A 25,361-nucleotide genomic window follows, 5' to 3' on the forward strand; every position below is an offset into this window, starting at 1 on the left:
CCGACCGCCCACCTGACCCTCGCACCGTCTATTTTCTCTCCCTACCCCATCTGACCCTCGCCTATTCCTTACCCCCCACCCACTCTAGGTTTCCTCCCCTTCTTCCCCCTCCATCTATTACTTAACCCTAATTATCCTTATTGCTTTATTTAACCTAATTGTTAAAATCAACTTGTACATTTGTATATATTTCTCGTATTATCATCTCCTGCCCTTGTTAACCCCTACCTGTTAATGTTATTATTGTAAAGCCTGTTGCTAAGTTATGTTACATTGTGAACCGAGGTGATGTTTTGCAAACGTGCCTCGGTATATAAGAAACCCCTAAATAAATAAATAAATAAATAAATAAATAAAATATGCAGACGATGTTCAAATCGTCATACCTATACACACCTCCATATCCGATGCCTTAACCCACTGGGAAACCTGCCTCAAAGCAATCAACTCCCCTTCTCACCAATCTCCATCTCGCACTAAACACTAATAAAACTGAGCTACTACTCATTTCTCACCACTCTACCCCTAAGCCTTCATTAACCTCTGACCCAGCTTTCAATCTCATCTCCACACAACCATCTGTTAGAGACCTGGGAGCTCTTATTGACAAACAACTAAACATGAAGAAACATGTCAGCTCCACCCTTAAAGATGGATTCTTCAAACTTATGGTGCTAAAGAAACTCAAACCCTTACTACACGCCCATGACTTTCGAACTGTAATCCAAACCACTCTATCATCAAAACTGGATTACTGTAATTCACTTTTCCTAGGATTCCCTTCCTCTACCATAAAACCACTACAAATACTCCAAAACGCCATGGCAAGAATCATATCAAACGTCCGCAAAACTGACCATATAACCCCCATTCTTAAAGACCTGCACTGGCTCCCCATCCACTCTCGCATTCTATACAAAATGCTCACAATCATCCACAAAGCCATTCACTCCCACCACTCCAACTGGCTTGACCACCCTTTCACCTCTACAGTGTCAAATCGCCCCACCAGGTCAATTAACAAGGGATCTCTTCATGTACCCTCTCTAAAAATGGCACACCTTTCCACCACAAGGGAACGTGCCATCTCAATTGCAGGCCCCACACATTGGAACACCCTGCCATCAACACTACGTCTCGAATCCTGCCATTTCAAATTTAGAAAGAAACTAAGAACATGGCTATTCACACAAGCATTCCTCGACTAGCTACTTCTGCCCTCCCCTAGACTATTTTTCAGTCCTCCCCTGAGCATACTACCCTTCCAGCCTTAATACCATGCAAATCTGTACATCTATGGACTCCTGTACATATTGTATATAATTAACATATGTTTATTGGTGTCTACCTCGTTATATATTAATAGTTGCAATATGTTAGGAATCGGCACTCTGAACCTTATCTTCTTAGGTTCTGAACCTTCTGCCAGTTACTCTATATTTCTATGCCTCTCTATGCGTTCACACGGCCCATACCTTATTTCCCTGTTTAATGTATTTTCCAAGCTACTGCTATAATGTAAACTGATGTGAAGTACACACTAACACTGGTATATAAAAAAAAATTAAATAAATAAATAAATAAAATAGCGAATAAGGACGCGCTTAACATCAAGGCGGCGGAGTTCTCTGGAGTCTTCATCCGAGAAAGCTGGAAGTTCCACCGATTGATTCACATGAAAAACCGAGACCACCTTTGGCAGAAAAGATGGGACTGTGGTCAAGGATACCCCCGAATCCATGAAACGGAGGTAGGGCCCTCTGCACGAGAGAGCCTGAAGTTCCAAGATCCTGCGGGCAGAAGAAATGGACACCAGGAAGACTGTCTTGAGCGTCAGATCCTTAAGGGTAGCACTCTTCAGCGGCTCCAAGGGAGGTCCGCTCAGGATCTGAAGTACAAAATTTAGGCTCCAAGAGGGGCACAGGGCGTGGACCGGAGGCTTCACATGCTTAACACCCTTCAAAAAGCGAAATATGTCAGGATGAGCTGAAAGAGGAGCCCCGTCCAGATGCTGGATGAGAGCGCCAAGAGCTGCCACCTGAACCCCCAGGGAATTGTAGGCCAATCCTTTCTCCAGGCCTCACTGTAGGAAGGACAGAATTTGGGCTACTGAAGCGTGACGTGGAGATATGCGTATGGTCACACACCAGGCCTCAAAAACCTTCCAGACCCGGACATAGGCGAGGGAAGTGGAAGTCTTCCTGGCCTTGAGGAAGGTCGAAATAACATCCTCCTGGTAACCGCGTCTTCTCAACTTGTGCCTCTCAAAAGCCAGGCCGCAAGACAGAAGTGATCTGCCCTGTCGAAAAATACTGGACCGACGCAGGAGGTTCGGCAGATGTCCCAGTCGAAGAGGACCGTCGACCTGGAGGTTGATCAAGTCCGCAAACCACGGTCTTTGTGGCAATTCGGGCACTACTAAGGTTACGGGCCCTTGGTGGATTTCTATTCTTAGAATTACCTTTCCCACCAGGGGCCATGGCGGGAACATGTAGAGCAGGAGGTGTCGCGGCCATGGGAGGACCAGAGCATCCACACCTTCTGTGCCGTGCTCCCTTCTGCGACTGAAGAAACACGGAGCCTTTGCATTCCTTTGAGTGGCCATCAAGTCCAGGAGGGGGTTTCCCCACCGGCGGAAGAGAAGTGTCACTGCGTCCTTGGAGAGTTCCCACTCCCCGGGATCTATGTGTCGATGGCTTAAGAAATCCACTTGGACATTGTCCACCCCTATGTGGGATGCCGCCAGGCGAGAGAGGTGGAGTTCTGTCCATGCCATCAACTTGCCCGATTCCCGAGAGACATGACGGTTCTTTGTTCCTCCTTGACGATTGATGTACACTCTGAGGTCACGTTGGCGGAGAGTATCCTTACGGCTTGATGATGTAGGGGGAGGAAATGCTTCAACGTGAGATGAATTGCTCTGGTTTCCAGCCGATTTATTGGCCATGTCGCCTGCACTAACGTCCACTGCCCCTGAGCCAATTGCGTTTGACATACAGCCCTCCCAGTCAGAGAGGCTGGCATCCGTGGTGATGATCACCCACTGTGGGACCTCCAAGTCCACTCCCCGCAACAAGTGATCCAGACTGAGCCACCAATTCAGGTTGTCCTTGGCAACATCCGACAGCAGCAGGAGGGCTTGAAACTCCTGAGACACTGGCTTCCAGTGGGAGAGTAAGGCTCTCTGCAAAGGTCGCATACGTGCAAAGGCCCAAGGAACCAAATAGATAGTTGAAGCCACAGAGCCCAGAACCTGGAGATAGTTCCATGCTGCGAGTAGTGAGAGGCAATGGAAGCGTTGTACTTGAGAGATGAGGGACCGGGCCCGGTCTGGGCGAAGAAAGACCTTGCCCGCACTGGTATTAAAGTGTGCTCTAAGAAGTCGAGCTACTCAGAGGTAGTGAGGCTGCTCTTGGCGAAATTGACGATCCATCCCAGGGAGTGGAGAAGCAGTAAGACTCTTTCGACAGCCTGTTGACCCAGGTCCCTGGACTTCGCTTGGATGAGCCAGTCATCCAGATAGGGATGAACAAGAATTCCTTCCCTTTGTAGGGCTGCCGCCACCACCACCATTACCTTGGCAAAGGTGCGGGGAGCAGTCGCTAGGCCGAAAGGCAGGGCCTGAAACTGAAAATGTTGACCTAGTATCTTGAAGCGAAAAAAACGCTGATGCTCCTTGAGGATAGGTATGTGAAGATAAGCCTCCGTCAAGTCCAAGGAAGCTAGAAATTCCCCGCGGTGTACCGCCACAACGACAGAGCACAACGTTTCCATCCGGAAGCGAGGGATCTTGAGGGCTCTGTTGACCATCTTGAGATCCAGAATCGGACAGAAGGAGCCTTCCTTCTTAGGAACTACAAAATAGATGGAATAATGGCCTAACCCTTGATCCGCCGGAGGCACCGGAAGGATGGCTCCCAAAGCCAGGAGTCGGTCGAGCGTCTGACGCATTATGAGTTGCTTCTTCACTGGGCTGCATGGAGAGAAGAGAAACCTGTCCCTGGGGGGGGGGGGGGGGGGGGGTGTCGAGAAAATTCTAAAGCTTAGCCGTGCTTTAGAATATCTAGGACCCCAGTGATCCGAGGTAATCTTGATCCACTCCTCGTAGAAGAGGGAGCGACGTCCCCCTATCCTGGGGGGGGGGGGGGGGGGGGGTCGAAGAGTGGGCCCGCACACCTTCATTGGGAAGACTTGGAAGGAGTCCCCTGGGAGAGGCTATCCCGGACTGGCCTCCAACCCCGAAAGGAATGAGACCAGTACTGGGAACGAGACAAGGGCGACCTCTGGGAGGCTGGTCTGGACTGACGAAAGCATCACTGACCCCCTGAAATGGCTTCTGGTGGAGCTGAAAGACCTGGAGCTCCGTGGACGATCCTCAGGCAACATATGCACCTTATTCTCTCTGAGGGATTTAATGATCTGCTCCAGATCTTCTCCAAAAAGCAATTTTCCTTTGAAGAGCAGGGACCCCCAGCTGAGTCTTGGAAAAAGAATGCGCTAACCAATTCTGAAGCCAGAGAAGGCGTCTAACAGAGACCGCTGAAACCATTGACCTGGCCAGTACCCAGAGGTCGTATAGAGCATCCGCTCCATAAGCTATCACGGCTTCCAGGCACTCCTCTTGTTGCGCTTCCTCCGGAGGCAGCTCTTGCGTACTAATCAGTTGTTGAAACCATCTGAGACCTGCACGTTGCGTGAGTGAGTTACAGACAGTGACCCTGACCCCCAGGGCAGATTCCTCGAAGACCCTGTTGAGGTATACCTCGAGCTTGCGGTCTTGAAGGTCCCAGAGAGCGGCTCCACCCGTGACCAGAATGGTTGTCCGTTTAGTGACCGCCGACACCAACGCGTCCACTTTGGGGACTTTGAGGAGATCCAGATACTCTTCCGGGAGTGGGTAGAGCTTGTCCATAGCCCTGCCCACTCAGAGTAGCGACAGGGGTATCCCATCTTTGGACAACAACTGGAAAAGCATCTCGTGGAAAGGAAACGTTTTTGCTGGTGAGCGTAACCCTGCCAGGACAGGATCCCCCTTCTTAGACCCAGCACTGGTGCCTGGGGTAGCCTCGAGAGCATCAATATCCAATTCCCTTAGAATATGGGGAATTAGAGGGTCCAGCTCATCCCGCTGAGAAAGCCGCAGGACTCTAGGGTCATCCTCTTCAACCTGCATGTGGGATGTTGGATCATCCAGGTCAGGATCAGGCAACAGAGGATACTGAGGTGCAGGAGCATGAATAACAAGATAGGGGACCAGCCGGACCCTGGAGAAACCCCTGACCCCACGTTATCCCGGGGATCAGCCAATCTGCTTACTTTGGCAGGAGGTGGTCCTGGAGCTGGATCTTGTTGCTGGCCCAATCTAGCCAGATAAGCATTGTGCAAGAGGAGAACAAAGGCAGTTGAAAAAAGCCCGGGGGGATGGGATAGGGCCCAGAGGAATATCAGGAAGTTGCTCCAAAGTTGAAGCCAGGTCCGGGGGGTTCACAGGAGTCAGAATCTGCGGTGACGGCAAAAATCCAGGGTCTGAATCTTCACAGGGCTGCGCTGGAGCAGCCAGCTCAGAAATCAAAATGTCTGCCGTTCCCTCACTAGACGGGAACGGGGCTGACCCCCCTGGAGGCAGGCACGCTTGAGAACGCACTGCCGAACGACTAGCCAGCCTCGAGGGACCCTCCCTGTCGGGGAGGCACCTCAAACATATGCCTTCTCTGGAGAGCCGCAACCCGGGCTCTCCACAGGGACCACATCACGAGGATCGCGGCATGGGGGGAGGGAGCCAAGCAACCCGATGCAGAAATCATCCCCAGAGACTGACAGGAGCGGGTAAGAAAGAAACCTCTGCTCAGAGAAGGACCAACGACTTAAGAGCTCCCTTTTAATTTTTTTTTTTTGAGCCGAGGAATGCTGCCTCTCTCCGAGCGCTGCCCCGAGGAACTTGGCTTCTCAAGGCAGCGTGTCATTGGTGAAGGGGGAGAGGTTGGACCACCAACTTTCACCCCAAGAAATTAGAAAATAGCTAAATCTGTGAAGAAAAGAAGAAAGAACTTACCCCCAAAACAGTACAAGGTAAAAATGGTGACAGTTTTGCCTGCAAGTTTCTTAGTGCCCAAACACTGAGAAACCCGACTAACTCTTTTTTTTTTTAAACTCGATCCATCCACAGAAATGAATAAGAACAAAAAGAGAGAGTAGAAAAGCTAATGTTCTATCTGCAGAAAGTATAAAAGGGGAACCGCAGGTTCTAACACTCATCTTCTGGAGTCAGAAGAATACTGAAGGGACGCAGAGGGTGCATCTGCTTATAAGAGGGCGCCCTTCGAGTTTTTCTCTGACGCCATCTGCTGGAAGGGGGACATAATCCACTGTCTGGACTGATCTGGGTACGTACAGGGAAAAAGATAGTTATGAGGTTAAATCACTGGTAAATTTATGCTTTTTCACAGCGAAATCATTGGGAGAAAAGTATGGAAACCAAGGATAGAATGTAGGATGCAAGCCATTTGCTCAATAATTTTCAGCAGGGTTTAGAGGACAGGGACTGGTTAATTAATACTACTACGTCCAATGTAGTGTAGATGGCAGATGGGAGATGGAAATGAGATTTAATGTGCAATTACTTGCCCCAAAGGATTCACAAATTCTTTTCTACACCTCCTAACTGGTATTCTAATTACTACTCTTGGAGAAGCCAATGACTTAAAAGAGCACAGAGTGAATTATCCTGTTAGATGGACAGAACTAATCTACATTATAAGTAGAGTAGGGAAGCTTTCACTGCCTCTGCTCAAACAGTGATTTAAAAATAAATATGGAGGACTCTAGCTTACAGTGATGTCCATGACAAGCATTTTATACATTAAATCCTTACATAGGAACTGCTTTCTGTTTCTTCTGTTCCATGTGTGGATCTGTTATCTTCTGTCTGTCCTCTTGAATTAGCAGTTCTTGGCCTACCCTTGTGTCCCTTCCCTTTGCCTCGAGGTGGTGAAGATTCCAACTCATGTTCGTTAATACCTCCTTCAGACTCATCTGCTTGAAAGTATTTCAGCATAAAACAAAGAGACATGTTGAGATCAGTATTGAAAAATAGGTAACACACTCAGAAAGAAAACAGAAAACATCATTCCAGTAGTACAATGTTTGACGAATAGCAAAAAATATACAAATGTACTTCATAAACTGTAACTGGTGTTGAATAATGCCAAAGGCATCAAATTCCAGTAACAATTATATCAATGCTGGATACTAGATCTGGTTGTAAATTCTGTAAAAGTAAAGTTTATTTGTAATAACCTTCAGCAATATCACTACAAAATCTGAAACACTTAGCAAAATAAAAATTTAAATACTTTAAGATAATAAATTTGCATTTATCTTTTAATTTTCAAAAATACAAAATGAAAATAATCCTAATTCTTCTAACTTGTTGCTAGTTAATTCTCATGTAATTATGCAATTCTGGATAAGTAACAGGTTCGGGGCAGTAAAAACTAGTTATATTGTTAAATAACTGATAAAGGCATGTGCATTATATTATGTACAGTGAATCCAAGGAAGAGCACGTATGGCTGGTGCTGCTTACTGGATTCAATTTAGCGATAGGCACTGGTCGCGCCATGGCTATACACTTCACCATAGTGCCATGTAGCTGGCAGATGAGTGTGTGGAAAAGTTTGGACAAGTTATTTCTGGTTTCTTGCCCAAGAATCAAGCAGAATCCCAAATAATTCTGCATTATGTAAGGCTCCTAATCATCCACAAAAATGGACAACATACAGAAAAAACTAAAGACAAGAATATATTTTAATATCCATTTATTCTTAAAATAAAGCGCAGTTGCATACCTGTAACAGGTGCTCTCCTAGGACAGCAGGATGTTAGTCCTCACATATGGGTGACTTCATTCAAAAACTTTGTCTAAGTTTCCAGAAGCTTTGACCAGCACACTGAGCATGCCCAGCATGCTGCTATCCGCACATCCAGCAACGTCCCCCTTCAGTCTCGTAACATAACAAAATACGAGCAAAAGATAAAACAAACCAAAAGGAGAATCCAACACCGTGGGGAGCGGGCAGAATTCCTGACGACTAATATCCTGCTGTTATAGGAGAACACCCTGTTACAGGTAAGCAACTGCATTTTCTCCTAGGACAAGCAAGATGGTAGTCCTCACATATGGGTGAATACCAAGCTCCAGACCGTCCCCATGAACTGGAGTGACCAGCAGCGACCGAACAACATGTCAATGGGCACAACACAACTGAGGCACTTATAGACCAGCAGGGGACTGTCTGGTTCCCACAGAAGAGGTGGGTTCAGGACTGGAACAGATTGTGCAGGACGGATTGACCGAAGGCACTGTCCTGATGTCCATCTTTGTCCAGACAGTAGTGGGCCACAAACGTGTGAAGAGAACTCCAGGTGGCGGCCGAACAAATTTTGACCACGGGGACTGAACGTAAATGTGCCACCGATGTCACCATAGACCGCACAGTGTGAGCCTTTACTTTGCCAGCCAGCAGGCCTGCCTGCGCATAGCAAAAGGCAATGCAATGCGCTAGCCAGTTTGACAAGGTCTGTTTACCCACCGCCACTCCCAACCTGGTGGAATCAAAGGACGCAAAGAGCTGGGTAGACTGCCTATGACCTGCAGTGCGATCCAGACAGAAAGCTAAGGTCCTTTTACAGTCCAAGGTATGGAGCGCACGTTCTCCTGGGTGGGAATGAGGCCTCAGAAAAAATATGGGTAAGATGATGGACTGATTGAGATGGAAATCAATCACGACCTTGAGCAGAAACATAGGATGCATATGGAAGACCACACGATCGTGAAAGAGCTTCGTGTGTGGTGCATACATGACCAGCGCTGAAGCTCGCTGACCCTACGAGCCAAAGCGATCACCACCAGGAATAAGACTTTTCGGGTAAGAAACTTCAGGTCACAGGACTGCAGCTGTTCAAAAGGAGAGCACATGAGCCATGTCAGGACCAGGTTAAGGTCCCAGGACGCAACCGGAGGTCGCAGCATGGGTTTCAGCTGGTGGAGGTCCCACATGAACTGGCCCACTAAGGGCTAGACCAAAATGGTGCCAGCAACACCTCGATGGTACTCACTGACCGCACTGAGGTGCACCCTAACAGAGCTGGTCTGAAGGCCAGACTCAGATAGATAGATGCCAGAGATAGTCTAACAGCCGGGGAAGGGGGCATGAGAAAGGATCCAGATCATGACCGAAACATCAAATGGAGAATCTTTTCCACTTCAAGCTGTAGGACTTCCTGGTGGAAGACTTTCAAGACGCTACCAGGACCTGGGAGACACAGTCCGAGAGCCCTAAGGGCTGGAGGCCTTGTGCTCAACATCCAAGCCATGAGGGCCAATGCCCGGAGGTTGGGATGGGACAGAGTGCCCCTATTCATGAGATGAGAACAGGAGCCATCCCAGCTGGATGGGCACCGGCACTGACAGGTCCCACAGGAGTGGGTACCAAACCTGCCAGGGTCACAAAGGCACCTCGAGTATCATGGTCTCTATGTCCTGCTGAAGCTTCAGCAGAGTCCTCAAGAAGAGCTTGGGGGGGGGGGGGTGGTAAGTATACAGCAGGCCCTTCTCACAATGGAGGGAGAAAGCATCGCAGGCCAGAAGGCCGGCCGGCCACCCCCCCACCCACCCACCAGGGAGCATAACTTGCTCACTTTGTTGAGTGGGAAGGTGAAGAGATCCACATTCGGCATGCCCCACCGGCAAAAGAGTTCGGCTACTACATCTGGGTTGAGGGACTACTCGTGTGGTTGGAAGGAATGGCTCAGGCGATCCACTAGCACTTTGAGATGGCCCGGCAGAAAGTCGCCTGGAGTGGCATGCCCTGTGAAAGGGCCCAGGTCCTCACCTGCACCACCTCATGGCAGAGGAGGAGCGAGCCTGTGCCGCCCTGTTTGTTGATATACCACATTGCCACATGGTTGTCTTTCTGGATCAGAACTTCCTTAGACAACCGGTCCTGAATGCCCACAGGGCAAATCGGATAGCCCGAAGCTCCAGGATGTTTATCTGGCAGTAGGTTTCAGAGGCAGTTCAGAGACCTTGTGTGCAGATAAGAACATAAGAAATTGCCATGCTGGGTCAGACCAAGGGTCCATCAAGCCCAGCATCGTGTTTCCAACAGAGGCCGAACCAGGCCACAAGAACCTGGCAATTACCCAAACACTAAGAAGATCCCATGCTACTGATGCAATTAATAGCAGTGGCTATTCCCTAACTAAACTTGATTAATAGCAGTTAATGGACTTTTCCTCCAAGAACTTATCCAAACCTTTTTTGAACCCAGCTACACTAACTGCATTAACCACATCCTCTGGTAACAAATTCCAGAGCTTTATTGTGTGTTCAGTGAAAAAGAATTTTCTCCGATTAGTCTTAAATGTGCTACTTGCTAACTTCATGGAATGTCCCCTAGTCCTTCTATTATTTGAAAGTGTAAATAACCGATTCACATTGGAGAAATTACTTACCTGATAATTTTGTTTTCCTTAGTGTAGATAGATGGACTCAGGACCAATGGGTATAGTGTACTCCTGCAAGCAGTTGGAGACGGATCAGATTTCAATCTGACGTCAGCCCCTAGTACATATACCCCTGCAGGAAGTGCAGCTCTTCAGTATTCTCCTCGAAAAGCATTGTAGATATATGTGAAACTGACTGATTAACTTAATAATTTGGTTAATTTGAATAACTTCATAACTTGGTTAAACATTAAAACTTGATTAACTTGAACTGGTTGATTGACTAAAGCTGGAGACCGCCAGAGTACTCAACTGGAAAGCGTCGACACCCGGCAGGGTGGATGCCCTAGGCAAATGAAAACATGGTTTACCCTTGAATCATTTGAAGGACCATGCGTGACGGCAGCCAAGGGTGGGATGCAGAGTCCATCTGTCTACATTAAGGAAAACAAAATTATCAGGTAAGTAATTTCTCCATTTCCTAGCGTGTAGCAGATGGACTCAGGACCAATGGGATGTATAAAAGCTACTCCCGAACCGGCTGGGAGGCTGCCCGTGACCCACATAGTATTGCCCTTGCAAATGCCGTGTCCTCTCGAGCCTGAACGTCTAGATGGTAGAATCTGGAGAAGGTATGGATGGAGGACCATGTAGCCACCCTGCAGATCTCGGCAGGTGACAGCATTCTAGTTTCTGCCCAGGATATGGCCTTGGCCCTGGTAGAATGGGCCTTGACCTGTAGAGGTGGTGGTTTGCCAGCTTCTACGTAGGCCGCCTTGATGACTTCCTTGATCCAGTGGGCGATGGTTGCCCGAGAGGCCGCGTCCCCTTGTCTCTTTCTGCTGTGAAGGATGAAAAGGTGGTCCGTTTTTCGAACGGGTTCTGACATTTCCAGGTATCTGGATAGGAGTCTGCTGATGTTGAGGTGGCGCAGACTACGGGCTTCTTCCGAATTCTTCAAGCCATCCGTCGTTGGTAGCGAGATGGTCTGGTTAAGGTGGAAGTGTGAGACCACTTTGGGGAGGAAGGAGGGAACTGTGCATAGTTGGATGGACCCTGGGGAACGGCTCACGGCAGGACAGTGCTTGTAGTTCCGATATACGGCGGGCTGAACACACTGCCAGCAAAAACAGTCTTTAAGGTTAACAGGCGGAGGGCCAGGCCTCGGAGGGGTCTGAAGGCGGTTCCCGCTAGGAAGTCCAAAACGAGGTTGAGATTCCACAGAGGTACTGGCCACTTTAGTGGTGGGCGAATATGCTTGACTCCTTTCAGGAAGCGTGACATGTCCGGGTGAGAAGCTATGCTGTCGCCCTCGCTCTTGGAGCCGTAGCATGACAATGCGGCCACCTGTACCTTGATGGAGTGAGGGACAGACCCTTCTGTAGTCCATTCTGTAAGAATTCCAGGATCACGGGAGCTTTAAATGAGCGTGGCTTGATGTTGTGGTCTTCGCACCAGGCTTCAAAAACTCTCCAGATCCTTATGTATGTTAGCGATGTGGAGAACTTGCGTGCTCGGAGGAGAGTGTCGATTATCGCCCCGGAGTATCCGCTCTCTCAGGCGAGCCCTCTCAATGGCCAGACCGTAAGAGAGAATTGAGCTGGGTCCTCGTGGAGGATCGGACCTTGTTGTAGCAGGTCCCTGTGTGGGGGCAGGGGTAGGGGGTTCCCTGCCAGCAGTCTTCTCACGTCTGCGTACCAGGGTCTTCTTGGCCAATCTGGAGCCACCAGAAGAACTAGTCACTTGTGTAGTTGTATCTTGTGAATGATTGCGCCCAGTAGGGGCCACGGCGGGAAGGCGTATAGTAGAGTCCCCGGGGGCCAGGGCATCGATCCCCTGGGACTGTGGTTCCCACCTGCGGCTGAAGTATCTGGATACTTGGGCATTGGATCTGTTTGCCAGAAGGTCCATGTCCGGTGTCCCCCACCGATTCACTATCTTGAAGGCTGCGGACAACAGCCTCCATTCTCCTGGGTCTAGACTTTCCCTGCTGAGGAAGTCTGCCGTGATGTCTTTCCCGGCGATGTGGACAGCGGATATCTCCTGGAGGTTTGCTTCCGCCCACGCCATCAGGGGGTCAATTTCTAGGGACACCTGTTGGCTCCTGGTTCCCCCCTGCCGGATGTAGGCCACGGTCGTGGCGTTGTCCGAAATTACTCTGACCGCTTTGTTTCGAAGTCTGTGAGCGAACCGCAGGCAGGCTAGTCTGACTGCCCGCGCTTCTAGGCGGTTGATGTTCCATCCTGCCTCTTCTGCGTTCCACTGTCCTTGGGTGGTTAACTCCTCGCAGTGTGCTCCCCATCCTCGTAGACTGGCATCTGTGGTGAGTAGGGTGCAAGTTGGGGAGGATAGTCTTGATCCCTGGCTCATGTGGCTGGCCTGCAGCCACCACCGTAGCTGGGTCCGAACTCTGCCCGGGAGCGATAGACGTACAATGTGGGCTCCACAGTGATAAAAGTGAGCGCTGTAGGGGCCTCATGTGGGCTCTTGCCCATGGCACTACTTCCAGTGTGGATGCCATCAGCCCGAGGACTTGCAGGTAATCCCATGCTGTGGGACGAGGATCGTTCAAGCAAGGTTTGCAGTCGGTTCCACAATTTTGATCTCCTTGTGGGGTTCAGGCTGACCTTGTCCTCTTTGGTGTCGAATCGGACTCCTAGGTATTCCAGCGACTGTGAGGGCTGTAGGGAGCTTTTGTGTGTGTTGACCACCCATCCTAAGCTCTCCAGTAGAGTTATGACTCTGCTGGTTGCTTGGTGGCTTTCCTCCGGTGACTTTGCCCTGAATAGTTGACCCCGTTTTCCATAGTAGTACAGAGACACTAGGAGAGGAGGGAGAGGAGAGTCTAAGAGGGAAGGAGGGGAGATGGGTGGGTGGAGGGGAGGAGGGTAGATGGATGGGTGGAGGGAAGGGGGGTATCTGGGAAGATGTGGCAGAATTGTTGGGATTTGAAAGGGTTTAGTTTGGTTTTAATGTATTTTATTCATGTACCATGTTTTGTTTTTAGTATATATGTGTTTGAAGGTTGCTACTGCAACTTCAATCAATGTAAACCGCCTTGAAATGAACTTGAAAGCCGGTATATAAGATTGAATAAATAAATAAATAAATCAGCCAATCGTCTAGGTAAGGGTGTATGAGGATTCCTTCCTTCCTCAGTGTTGCCGCCACCACCACTATTACCTTGGTGAACGTCCGGGGTGCTGTGGCTAGCCCGAAGGGTAGTGCCCGGAACCGGTAGTGACGGTTCAGGACTTTGAAGCGTAGGTAGCGCTGGTCTTCCTGATGAATTGGGATGTGAAGGTAGGCCTCCGAAAGATCCAGGGATGTGAGAAACTCTCCTGCCCTTATAACGGATCGTAAGGTTTCCATGCGGAAGCGGGGAATCCCGAGGTGGCGGTTGACCGACTTGAGGTCCAGGATGGGTCTGAATGTTCCCTCTTTCTTGGGGACGATAAAATAAAAGTATTTATTTCCTGTGGAGGCACTGGGGTTATGGCCTCGAGGGCCAGTGGTCTCAACAGTGTAGCTTCCACTGCCGCCTTCTTGAAGGGGTCATGGCAGGGGGACTCCACGAACTTGTCTGGAGGTGTTCGTAGGAAATCCAGGTAGTACCCCTCCCGAATGATGGCTAGGACCCACTTGTCCGATGTTATCTTGACCCATCTGCGGTAGAATAGAGCTAGTCTGCCCCCTATGGCTTCTTCCCTTGGATGGGTCGGCTGAATCTCATTGTGGGGTGCGGCTGGGGCCTGCACCCGAGCTGGTTCCCCCTCTTGTTGTGCTTGGTCCGAAAGGACTGGTTCCTGCCCGGAGGGCGGGGGGTTTGATAGTTGCTCCGGTAAGGATTGAAGCACTGTGAACCTCTGCCCCTGGAGGACCTGGGGAAGGGTCGCTGGTTTCTCTTCGTCTTATCCTCTGGCAGGCGTGGCAATGGGGATTCGCCCCATTTGTCGGCCAGTTTCTCTAGTTCGCTGCCGAACAGGAGGGATCCTTTGAAGGGCATCCTTGTGAGGCGCGTTTTGGAAGATGCGTCGGCCGACCAGCTTTGGAGCCAGAGTTGCCTTCTGGCCACCACCGCAGATGACACTCCTCTGGCCGCTGTGCGCACTAGGTCGGAAGCAGCGTCCGCGAGGAATGATACTGCTGGTTCCATGTATTTTCCCGGGGTGTTGTACCTGGTTTGTGATAAACAGGCACGTGTCACCACGGTGCAGCAGGCCGCAATTTGTAGAGACATAGCGGCTATGTCAAATGACTGTTTGAGGATGGACTCCAGATGCCGGTCATGTGTATCTTTGAGCACAGCTCCTCCGTCCACTGGGATAGTGGTGCGTTTAGAGACCGCGCAGACCATGGTATCCACTCTTGGGCATGCGAGAAGATCTTTGGTTGCCGGGTCCAGGGGGTACAAGGGCTGCCAAGGTTCGTCCCCCTTTGAATGTGGACTCTGGCGCACTCCATCCCAGGTCAATCAGCTGTTGTGCTGCTTTTAAGAGAGGGAAATGGCGAGAAGTCTGTCTGAGACCCTCCAGCAGGGGGTTCGGTTTAGGTTCCCCCGAAGTCCCTGGGCCCGGGATAGCGAGCTCCATCAGGCATTGGTTGACAGGTCCGAGAGTTCGTCCTTTGTGAAGAAGCATCTCATGGTTCGGTGAGGCTCTGTCCTCGGGGGGAGCTCCCTCTCTTCTAGGGGTTTGGCTTCCTTCTCAGAGATGTCAGAGTCCCCATAGGTGGGGCTTCGGGGTAGTGGAAGCCTGTGCCTAGGTCTTGAAGGGCCTGGGGCATGAGGGTCCTCTGGTGGAGCATGTGGCTGGACAGCCAGAGGTTCAGTTTGCATTTGAACAAAGGTGTGAATCCCCTTGAAGAACTCCACCCATGAGATCGAAGCTGGGTCAAAGCTGAGGGGCGCTGGATCCTTGGGGTTCCCCGTATGTGGGGGGGGGGGTCCCCGTGGCTAGGTCCGGGGTACCCCCTGAGGAGCTAGAACTCGGCCCCGGGTGGGACTGTCCTTGAACTGGATCTCCCAGGGCCTCCTCGCACTGGGTGCACAGGGCATCAGCCTCCTCGCTTTGTGCGGCTCTGATGTGGCATGCTGGGCAGAGGCCTTGAGCTTTTATCTCTGTTTCTGGAGGTGCCATGGCTGTCTGCGCGTAAACTCATGCGCACCGGTGCGCTTAAGGCAAGCGTGTAGTTGTGCGCATAGCTGTGCACCCAGCCGTAGATATGCGCCCGGCTCTGCGCATGTAACTTGTGCGCAAGACCTGATGTGCGTGTAAGGCTACGCGCACACGTGCTTTGTGCGCCTAGGTCGGAGATGTGCGCTCGGGCCAAGCAGCAAATAGGGCCAAAATGGCGATGGCGAGCAATATGGTGACCCCCCCCTCGGAGAGTCTCCACGTGGATAGACCCTTGGAAATAACCGGGGCCTGGCCCTGCTAGGGCGGATCAACCTGGTGGCACTGGTCCCGGCCAGCGACCTGTGCTCCACTTCGATCCTCAGACCGGATTCAAGCAGAAGATTTCTACCTTACCTTGTCTTCGGCGCTTCCCGGTTGCGTCCCGGGTGGTCTCCAGATGCGGGGAGAGAGGGCAAATACCTTCACCGCCACGCTCGAGGATGCACCCGCTGCCTCTCAGCCGTGCCCGAGGGTCGGGGGCTAGGTCCTCACCGCGATTCGGCCACTGGACAGAGGCTTACCTCCGAGGGACCACGGAAATCACCTCGGGAATCTCAACTGGGGGAGGGACCCTAGCGTATCACCGCAGGAGAGCAGGGCTCGACTTCAAGTAGGTTTGTTCTTTAAAATTTGGATTTTCTTCTTTGAATTTGTTCGAACGCTGTGAGAGTGTGCAGAGAGTCCCTAACTGCTATGGAGACGGAAAACACTGAAGAGCTGCACTTCCTGCAAGGGTATATGTACTAAGGGCTGATGTCAGATTGAAATCTGATCCGTCTCCAACTGCTAGCAGGAGAACACTATACCCATTGGTCCTGAGTCCATCTGCTACACGCTAGGAAAATACTCGTTCAAGACCTCATGATCTTAAAGACCTCTATCATATCCCCCCTCAGCCGTCTTTTCTCCAAGCTGAACAGCCCTAACCTCTTCAGCCTTTCCTCATAGGGGAGCCGTTCCATTCCCTTTATCATTTTGGTTGCCCTTCTCTGTACTTTCTCCATCGCAACTATATCTTTTTTGAGATGCGGCGATCAGAATTGTACACAGAATTCAAGGTGTGGTCTCACCATGGATCGATATAAGAGGCATTATGACATTTTCCATTTTATTAACCATTCCCTTCCTAATAATTCCTAACATTCTGTTTGCTTTTTTGACTGTTGCAGCACACTAAACTGACGATTTTAAAGTATTATCCACTATGATGCCTAGATCTTTTTCCTGGGTGGTAGCTCCTAATATGGAACCTAACTGTGTAACTACAGCAAGGGTTATTTTTCCCTATATGCAACACCTTGCACTTGTCCACATTAGATTTCATCTGCCATTTGGATGCCCAGTCTTCCAGTCTTGCAAGGTCCTCCTGTAATGTATCACATTCCACTTGTGATTTAACTACTCTGAATAATTTTGTATCATCCGCAAATTTGATAACCTCACTCGTCGTATTCCTTTCCAGATCATTTATATATATATTGAAAAGCACCAGTCCAAGTACAGATCCCTGAGGCACTCCACTGTTTACCCTTTTCCACTGAGAATATTGACCATTTAATCCTACTCTCTGTTTCCTGTCTTTTAACCAGTTTGTTATCCACGAAAGGACATCGCCTCCTATCCCATGACTTTTTAGTTTTCTTAGAAGCCTCTCATGAGAGACTTTGTCAAATGCCTTCTGAAAATCCAAATACACTACATCTACCGGTTCACTTTTATCTACATGTTTATTAACTCCTTCAAAAAAGTGAAGCAGATGTGTGAGGCAAGACTTGCCTTGGGTAAAGCCATGCTGACTTTGTTCCATTAAACCTTGTTTTTGTATATGTTCTGTGATTTTGATGTTTAGAACACTTTCCACTATTTTTCCTGGCACTGAAGTCAGGCTAACCGTTCTGTGGTTTCCCGGATTACCCCTGGAGCCCTTTTTAAATATTGGGGTTACATTAGCTATCCTCCAGTCTTCAGGTACAATGGATGATTTTAATGATAGGTTACAAATTTTTTATAATAGGTCTGAAATTTCATTTTTTAGTTCCTTCAGAACCCTGGGGTGTATACCATCTGGTCCAGGTGATTTACTATTCAGTTTGTCAATCAGGCCTACCACATCTTCTAGGTTCACCGTGATTTGGTTCAGTCCATCTGAATCATTACCCATGAAAACCTTCTCCAGTACGGGTATCTCCCCAACAACCTCTTCAGTAAACACCGAAGCAAAGAAATTAAATAATCTTTCCACAATGGCCTTATCTTCTCTAAGTGCTCCTTTAACCCCTCGGTCCAACTGACTCCCTCACAAGCTTTCTGCTGCTGATATATTTTTAAAAGTTTTTACTGTGAGTTTTTGCCTTTACGGCCAACTTCTTTTCAAATTCTCTCTTAGCCTGTCTTATCAGTGTCTTACATTTAACTTGCCAACGCTTATGCATTATCCTATTTTCTTCTGTTGGATCCTTCTTCCAAATTTTGAATGAAGATCTTTTGGCTAAAATAGCTTCTTTAACCTCCCCTTTTAACCATGCCGGTAATCATTTTGCCTTCTTTCCAAGTTTCTTAATGTACGGAATACATCTGGACTATGCTTCTAGGATGGTATTTTTTTTTTTTTTAAACAATGACCACACCTCTTGCAGACCTTTTACCTTTGTAGCTGCTCCTTTCAGTTTTTTCTAACAATTTTTCTCATTTTCTCAAAGTTTCCCTTTTGAAAGTTTAGCACGAGAGCCTTGGATTTGCTTACTGTCCCCCTTCCAGTCATTAATTCAAATCTGATCATATTATGATCACTATTGCCAAGCGGCCCCACCGCCATTACCTCTCTCACCAAATCCTGTGCTCCACTGAGAATTAGATCTAAAATTGCTCCCTCTCTTGTCTGTTCCTGAACCAATTGCTCCATAAAAATGTCATTTATTCCATCCAGGAACTTTATATCTCCACCATGTCTCTGAGATGCCAATTAAGTCTATGTCATCATTCACTGCTATACATTCTAATTCTCCCATCATAAATCATAAAGAGCGTCAGCACTGTAAGCAACAGCGGCTTCCAAATGCCCAGCTTGAATAGCTTCGGACTCAGAAAGAGAAGAATTATTCTGCAGGAGCTGAACCCAGCGGAGCCCTGCTCTTAAGGCGAAACTACTGCATGTAGCAGCTCGGACACCAAGAGCCGAAACTTCAAAAATCTTTTAGTTGAGCCTCCAGCTTATGATCCTGAAGATCTTTGAGAGCTGTAGTACCGGTTACCAGAATAGTAGTCTTTTTGGTAACCGCAGAGCCCACTGCATCAACCTTGGGAACCCGTAAAAGGTCCAAAGCATCCTCAGGCAGAGGATATAGCTTAACCATGGCCTTGCTGACCTTCAATCCCAAGTCAGGATTGTCCCATTCACGAAATAAGTCTGTGACTGAGAGATGTAATGGAAAAGACCGAGTTGAACCACGAAGACCAACCATGACTGGGTCAATTGAGCCCATACGAGAATCCTCTGGCGGGGAATCAATTCCCAACTCCTCAAGGATAGCAGGAATGAGAGGAATAAGCTCATCTTTCCTAAAGAGGCGGACCACTTTAGGATCATCGCCTTCGACCACATGGGGACCTTGAGAGGGCAAGGGATCCTGAGCAGAATCAGGATCTTGAGGAGGAATATCGCTTGGGTCATCCTGGTCTGACACTGAGGTATCAGTAGAGGAGTCAGGTAAGGGCCGAGACACAGGAGTCCTAAGAGAGCGTTTAGTTTTATGAACGTCCATCCCCCCCGAGGATGTGTTCCTTTTGGAAGCTGCTTTATAAGACAGCGGTACTGAAAGAGAAATTCCTTCAGGATTCTTTTTAGAGGACTTTATGGCCTTGTAAGCTTTATGTAAAAACATAATAAAGTCTGAAGAAAATGAAGAGGAGTCTTAAGTCCCCTCAGAACTCTCCTCACCAGCAGGAGCTGAATTTGCAAAAAAGTCACCTCCCTCGGAGACTACTTGCTGTGGAGAAAGAGGAGGAGAAACCCCCCCCCCCCCTCCGTAGCAAGGGTAGCAGCGCAAAGAGCCTGAAATAGCCTCCGTTGAAGCTGTAAGCGGGAAAGAGGCTGCAGCAGAAAGACCAGGCATCCCAGTCTAGCAGAGCGACAGAGAATAAGAAATGGTAAGCCCAGCTGCCCCCAAAGATCCCTCCCCCACCCCTGGGAGGCAAGGAGGAACATAGGCCGTTGCAAGATACTCTTGCCCGCGCGTCTCCACATTCTGAAAAAAAAAAAAAAAAAAAAAAAGCCGGCTGAGGAGAAAACAAAACTAAAATAAGTAATTCAAAATTTTTAATTATTTTTTTTTTAATATATGACCTGAGAAGAAGCTGGGTCCTCTGCTCCGTGGGGCGAGTGAACCAAGCTCCCTGGTATCACCCCAAAGGCTGCAGCAAACTGAGGCCAAGGGTTTTCAACCCCTAAAGCCAAGAGCCTCAAATATCAGGGAGGATGGTCCCCTCAGGACCTGCCAAATTCCTGGGAGGCTAGACTCCGCTTACGCTGCCTCAACAAAAAGACTTTTTTTTAAAAACTAAAGTAAACTAAGAAAACAGTAAAAGAAAAGTAAAATTTTACAAGAAAAACTATTTTTTTTTAAACTAAGAACCAGACTGTAGGTTTTGCACCTCCACCATCTGCTGGAGGCAGAGAGAAATACTGACGTAGGTGCACCTCACGGAAGGGGCGGTGTCAGTTGAAACTTTCTCTGCCTCCATCTGCTGGTGAGTGGACAGAACCCAGGAGTCTGGACTGATCCGGGTACGTACAGGGAATGGTGGACATTGTCCACGGGCACTGTGGGCACAGACGAAAATCAGTCGATGCCATAAAACACCCAGCGAGCGGTCGATGACCGGTGATTACCGTGAGGTGAGAAGTCTGAAATCAACCGCAAAGTTGGAAAAAGTGCAAGAAAATAACTTACCATACCGAGCAGGCACCAACCACGAAGGGGAACCCGACGAGGAATTCGGGAAAGTACTCAAAAAATATTGAGAAAAAACTGAAGAACTCTACCGACCGCGAGGCAACTGCACAGTGGAAGAGAGACTGAAGGGGACCTCGTGTGGATGCACAGATAGCATGCTGGGCTAGAAACTTTGACAAATATTTTCCATGCCGGGCTCCATTGGAAGATATTACCCATATGTGAGGACTACCATCCTGCTTGTCCTAGGAGAATCAGATGTTATGTAGAATGAAAAAAAATTCACAAGCAAGACACAGTTTGTCAACCATTACCTATCTGTACAAAAAAAAAAAAAAAAAATTAATAAAGGAAATCAATACAACACAGCAGATGTTCTATCTTCAGCAAGAGAATTCATCTCTTGGAAGACAGTCCTCCAAGACCGTATACGGAGTCTATTCTTCCTGTTCATTACAAGTTAGCAGTCATTAGCAAACCATTAAGTCTCCAGTATTTTCCTATTTTCTCCCATATATAGGCCAAATATTCCAGCATTACCCTACAGCTAAGTGAAAACTGTATCTGTCTACTTAGCTGCTCTCTGTCCAGTCACTGCATATCACCGTAAGAGAAGCTGGCTTGGTTCGCTCAACAAACTCGTAGTGCTTTAACTAAACTTAAATCTACTATTTAGAATCATGGAGTATTAACTGGCTGGCTCCATCAGCATACTATTTACAAATTATTGTTCCCAGAAGAAGACAGGAAAATTGGTTCTTACCTGCTAATTTTCGTTCCTGTAGTCCAGACAGTGGGTTGAGCCTCCTGTCCAGCAAATGGAGACAGAGAAAAACTGAAAGGGCATCCCACATCAGGACAGCGCCTCCCCTGCATCCCCTCAGTATAAACGTTGTCAAAGCAGACAAACAGATGGTGAACCAGTAAAAGATCAAGCAAGTAAACAACTGTAAACTGTCAAATTGAAAACCAGGAAATTCAAACATGTAGGAAAACGCTCTTACAGATACTTCCGGTGCCTCATAGCTCATACAGTAAGGAGCCATTTCCTAAAAAAACCCTGTGAATAAAACCTTCAAGCAGATATATGCAGAATAGTAGTCAGGGTGGGAGTCTGGACAGATCCGTGGTACTACAGGAACGAAAATTAGCAGGTAAGAACCAATTTTCCTTTCCCTGTACGTACCCAGATCAGTCCAGTCAGTGGGATGTAACAAAGCTTCCCTAAGTAGGGTGGGAACTAGACAGAACCGCTTGAAGTATCTGACTTCTGAAGGAGCCAAACACTGTTGCCTATACATCAAGGCGATGACGACGAGCAAAAGTATGCAAAGACTTCCAAGTAGTCGCCCTGCAGATTTCTTGCGGAGAGAGCGACTGACTCTGCGCCAAGTAGCAGCCTGTGAGCGCAAGGAATGGACCTTTAAGCCCTCCGGAACCGTCCGGCCCTGAAAGATATACATCGACGGGATCGCCTCCTTTAGCCATTGAGCAATCATAGCCTTAGAAGCCTCGTTTCCCTTATTTGAACTGCTCCATAAGACAAAGAAATGATCAGAGACTCGAAATTCATTTGTAACCTGTAAGTACTGCAGTGGTACTCTCTTTACATCAAGGTGCCGAAGGTCACCGCTAGGTGTACTCGCAATGTCTTCTGGAGAAAAAGCAGGAAGCTCCACTGACTGATTGACGTGAAGAGAGGACACTACCTTTGGTAAAAAGGAGGGTACGGTTTTGATGGAGACACCTGAATCAGAAAGCAAAGAAAAGGCTCCCTACAAGACAAGGATTGGAGCTCAGACACTCTCCTGGCCGAGCAAATGAAGACTAGAAAGACTGTCTTAAGGTTATGTCCTTAAGCGTAGCCCGCCGGAGGGGCTCGAAGGGTGCCTCTCAAAGAACCCAAAGCGCCAAATTAAGGCTCCAAGAAGGACAAGTAGCCCGGAAAGGTGGATTCAAATGCTTGGCCCCTTTGAGGAAACAAACGACATCCGGATGGGCCGCCACCTCGTAACCATCAATACTACCTAAGAGGGAACAGAGAGCTGAAACCTGCACCCACAAGGAATTGAAAGACAAGCCTTTGGAGAGACCATTCTGTAGGAAGGAGAGGACCTGGGATACCGGGGCACTACACGCACTACACTCAAACACAGGCCTGCAACAGAGTGGATATAACCTTCTCCTTATACCCCTTCTCCCTCAGGCATCGCCGCTCAAAAGCCAGGCCGCTAGACAAAAACGATCCGCTTGATTGAAAAATACTGGACCTTGATGGAGCAGATTTGGGAGATGACAGAGGCGTAGAGGACCATCCGTTGCGAGTTTCACCAGATCCGCATACCACGGTCTCTGGGGCCACTCTAGTGCTACTAGAATGACGGGCCCCCTGTGGAGTTCTATCCTTCGGAGTACCTTTCCCACCAGAGAGGCCAAGGGGGAAACACGTAGAGAAGGATGTCGTGAGGCCAAGGGAGAACCAGGGCATCCACTCCTTCCGAGCAGTGCTCCCATCTGCGGCTGAAGAATCTGTGAGCCTTTGCGTTGCTCAGAGTTGCCATCAGGTCTAAGTGGGGGGCCCCCCACTTGTCCGGGGCAATGGATCTGATTGTGTGCAGTTCCCACTTTCCGGGGTCTATACGTTGACAACTGAGGAAGTCGACTTGAACATTCTCCTGCCCCACAATGTGAGAGGCTGCCAGCCAATCCAGGTGACGCTCCGCCCAAGAGAGCAGTTTGCTGGCTTCCAGGGCCACCGGACGATTTCTGGTGCCCCCCTGACGATTGATATAGGCTACCGTGGTGGCGTTGTCGGAGAGGACTTGCACCACCTTGCAGCGGATCAAGGGCAGGAAAGCCTTGAGTGCCAGACGGACCACCTGGGTCTCCAGGCAATTGATGTGCCACTGGGATTGCACTAGGGACCAATGTCCCTGGGTAGACTGAAACTGACACACCGCTCCCCAGCTGGAAGGCTGGCACCCGTCGTTACGATCATCCACTGAGGTGTCTGCATGGGCATCCCTTTCAATAGGTGAGCGAGTGAGAGCCACCATTGCATGCTGGCGATGGTCACATCGGAGAGCGGCAGGGGTGTTTGAAATTCCTCCGAGACTATCTTCCAGCGGGACAGCAAAGCTTTCTGTAAAGGACGCATATGCGCAAAAGCCCAAGAACCAAATCTATAGTTGAAGCCATAGAACCCAGAACCTGGAGATAGTCCCAGGCTGTGGGAACCGATAGAGATAACAGATGTTGAACTTCATCCATAAGCTTGAGCGCACGAGCCTCGGGTAACACTTTGCCCGCGTGGGTGTCGAAGTGTGCTCCTAAGAATTTGAGTACTTGAGAGGGCTTGAGGTTGCTCTTGGAAAAATTGAGGACCGAAAAGACCCAGTTGAACGCTGCCACACACAGGTCCTCCGAATTTGCCCGAATGAGCCAGTCGTCTAGGTACGGATGGACTAGGATTCCCTCCCGCCAGAGGAAGGCCGCCACTACCACCATGACCTTGGTAAACGTGCATGGAAAGGTGGCAAAGCCAAACGGGAGCACCCGAAACTGATAGTGATGTCCCAGAATGCTGAAACATTTGATGTTCCTGGTAAATTGGGATGTGAAGGTAGACGTCCGTCAAATCGAGGGAGGCGAGAAATTCGCCTGTACGAACCACCTCTATGACCATCCTCAGGGTCTCCATGCAAAAGTGGGGAACCTTGAGTGCCTTGACGACTCTCTTGAGATCCAGTATTGGACAAAAGGAGCCGTCCTTTTTGGGGACGAGAAAGTAGATGGAATACTGGCCGGTCCTCTGTTCTTGTGGAGGGACCAGGACTATGGCTTCGAGTGCCTGCAGTCTGTTGAGAGTCTGGCACACCGCTGGTCGCTTCAGAGTTCTGCAGGGAGAGACTAAGTAGAGGTCCGGGAGACCCCGAGCAAATTCTAAAGCGTAGCTTCTTTCGATCACCTGGAGGACCCACTGATCCGAAGTAATTTTGACCCATTCCTCGAGAAATAGGGACAGCCGACCATCTAAGTCTGGAACGGAGGAATGGGCCGGCCGTATCTCATTGCAAGGACTTTGTGGCAGGGCTTTGGTGGGAGCAGTTTCGGAAGTGTCGTCGTCCCCGAAAGGAATGCGACCATGCTTGAGATGTTCCGTCGGAAGGCTCCTCTCGGCTTTTTGAATCTGCGCTACCCCCTGAAGCGAGAGCATGACGGAAAAAGTGACCTGGCCTGTTTGGGGTGGTCCTCAGGCAACTTATGAACCTTGTTGTCACCCAAGGATTTGATAAGCTGTTCCAGGTCCTCACCAAAAAGCAACTTACCCTTGAAGAGGAGAGTGCCCAACTACGATTTAGAAGAGGAGTCCGCCACCCAATTACGCAGCAAGAGAAGTCGTCTGGCCGACATCATGGCTCTAGCCTGTACCCTAAGAAGATCATGGAGTGCGTCCGCCCCATATGCAACCGCGGCTTCCAGCCGCTCTACCTCTGCAGACGGGAGGTCCTGGGTGCTGAGTAATTGTTGAACCTACCTGAGGCATGCCTGCTACATGAGACTGCTACAGACTGTCGCCTGGACTCCGAGAGCCAGAACCTCAAAGATCCTTTTGAGATGAAGCTCCAACTTACGATCCTGAAGATCTTTCAATGCAGTAGCCCCTACCACCGGGATGGTGGTGCATTTGGTGACCGTGGAAACAGAGGCATCTACCTTAGTTACC

The 25,361-nt window shown here is 49.2% G+C and overlaps 1 protein-coding gene across 1 annotated transcript in view; it reads right to left on the reverse strand.

Moving 5' to 3' along the window:
• Window positions 1–25,361, reverse strand: part of PHF6 (PHD finger protein 6) — a 187,216-nt gene that overhangs the window by 126,810 nt on the left and 35,045 nt on the right. The window contains 1 exon segment of the mRNA XM_029606661.1: window positions 6,872–7,035. Within this exon segment, the coding sequence (XP_029462521.1) occupies window positions 6,872–7,035 (164 nt within the window).

The sequence above is a fragment of the Rhinatrema bivittatum genome, chromosome 6 (assembly GCF_901001135.1).
Source record: "Rhinatrema bivittatum chromosome 6, aRhiBiv1.1, whole genome shotgun sequence".
NCBI lineage: Eukaryota > Metazoa > Chordata > Amphibia > Gymnophiona > Rhinatrematidae > Rhinatrema > Rhinatrema bivittatum.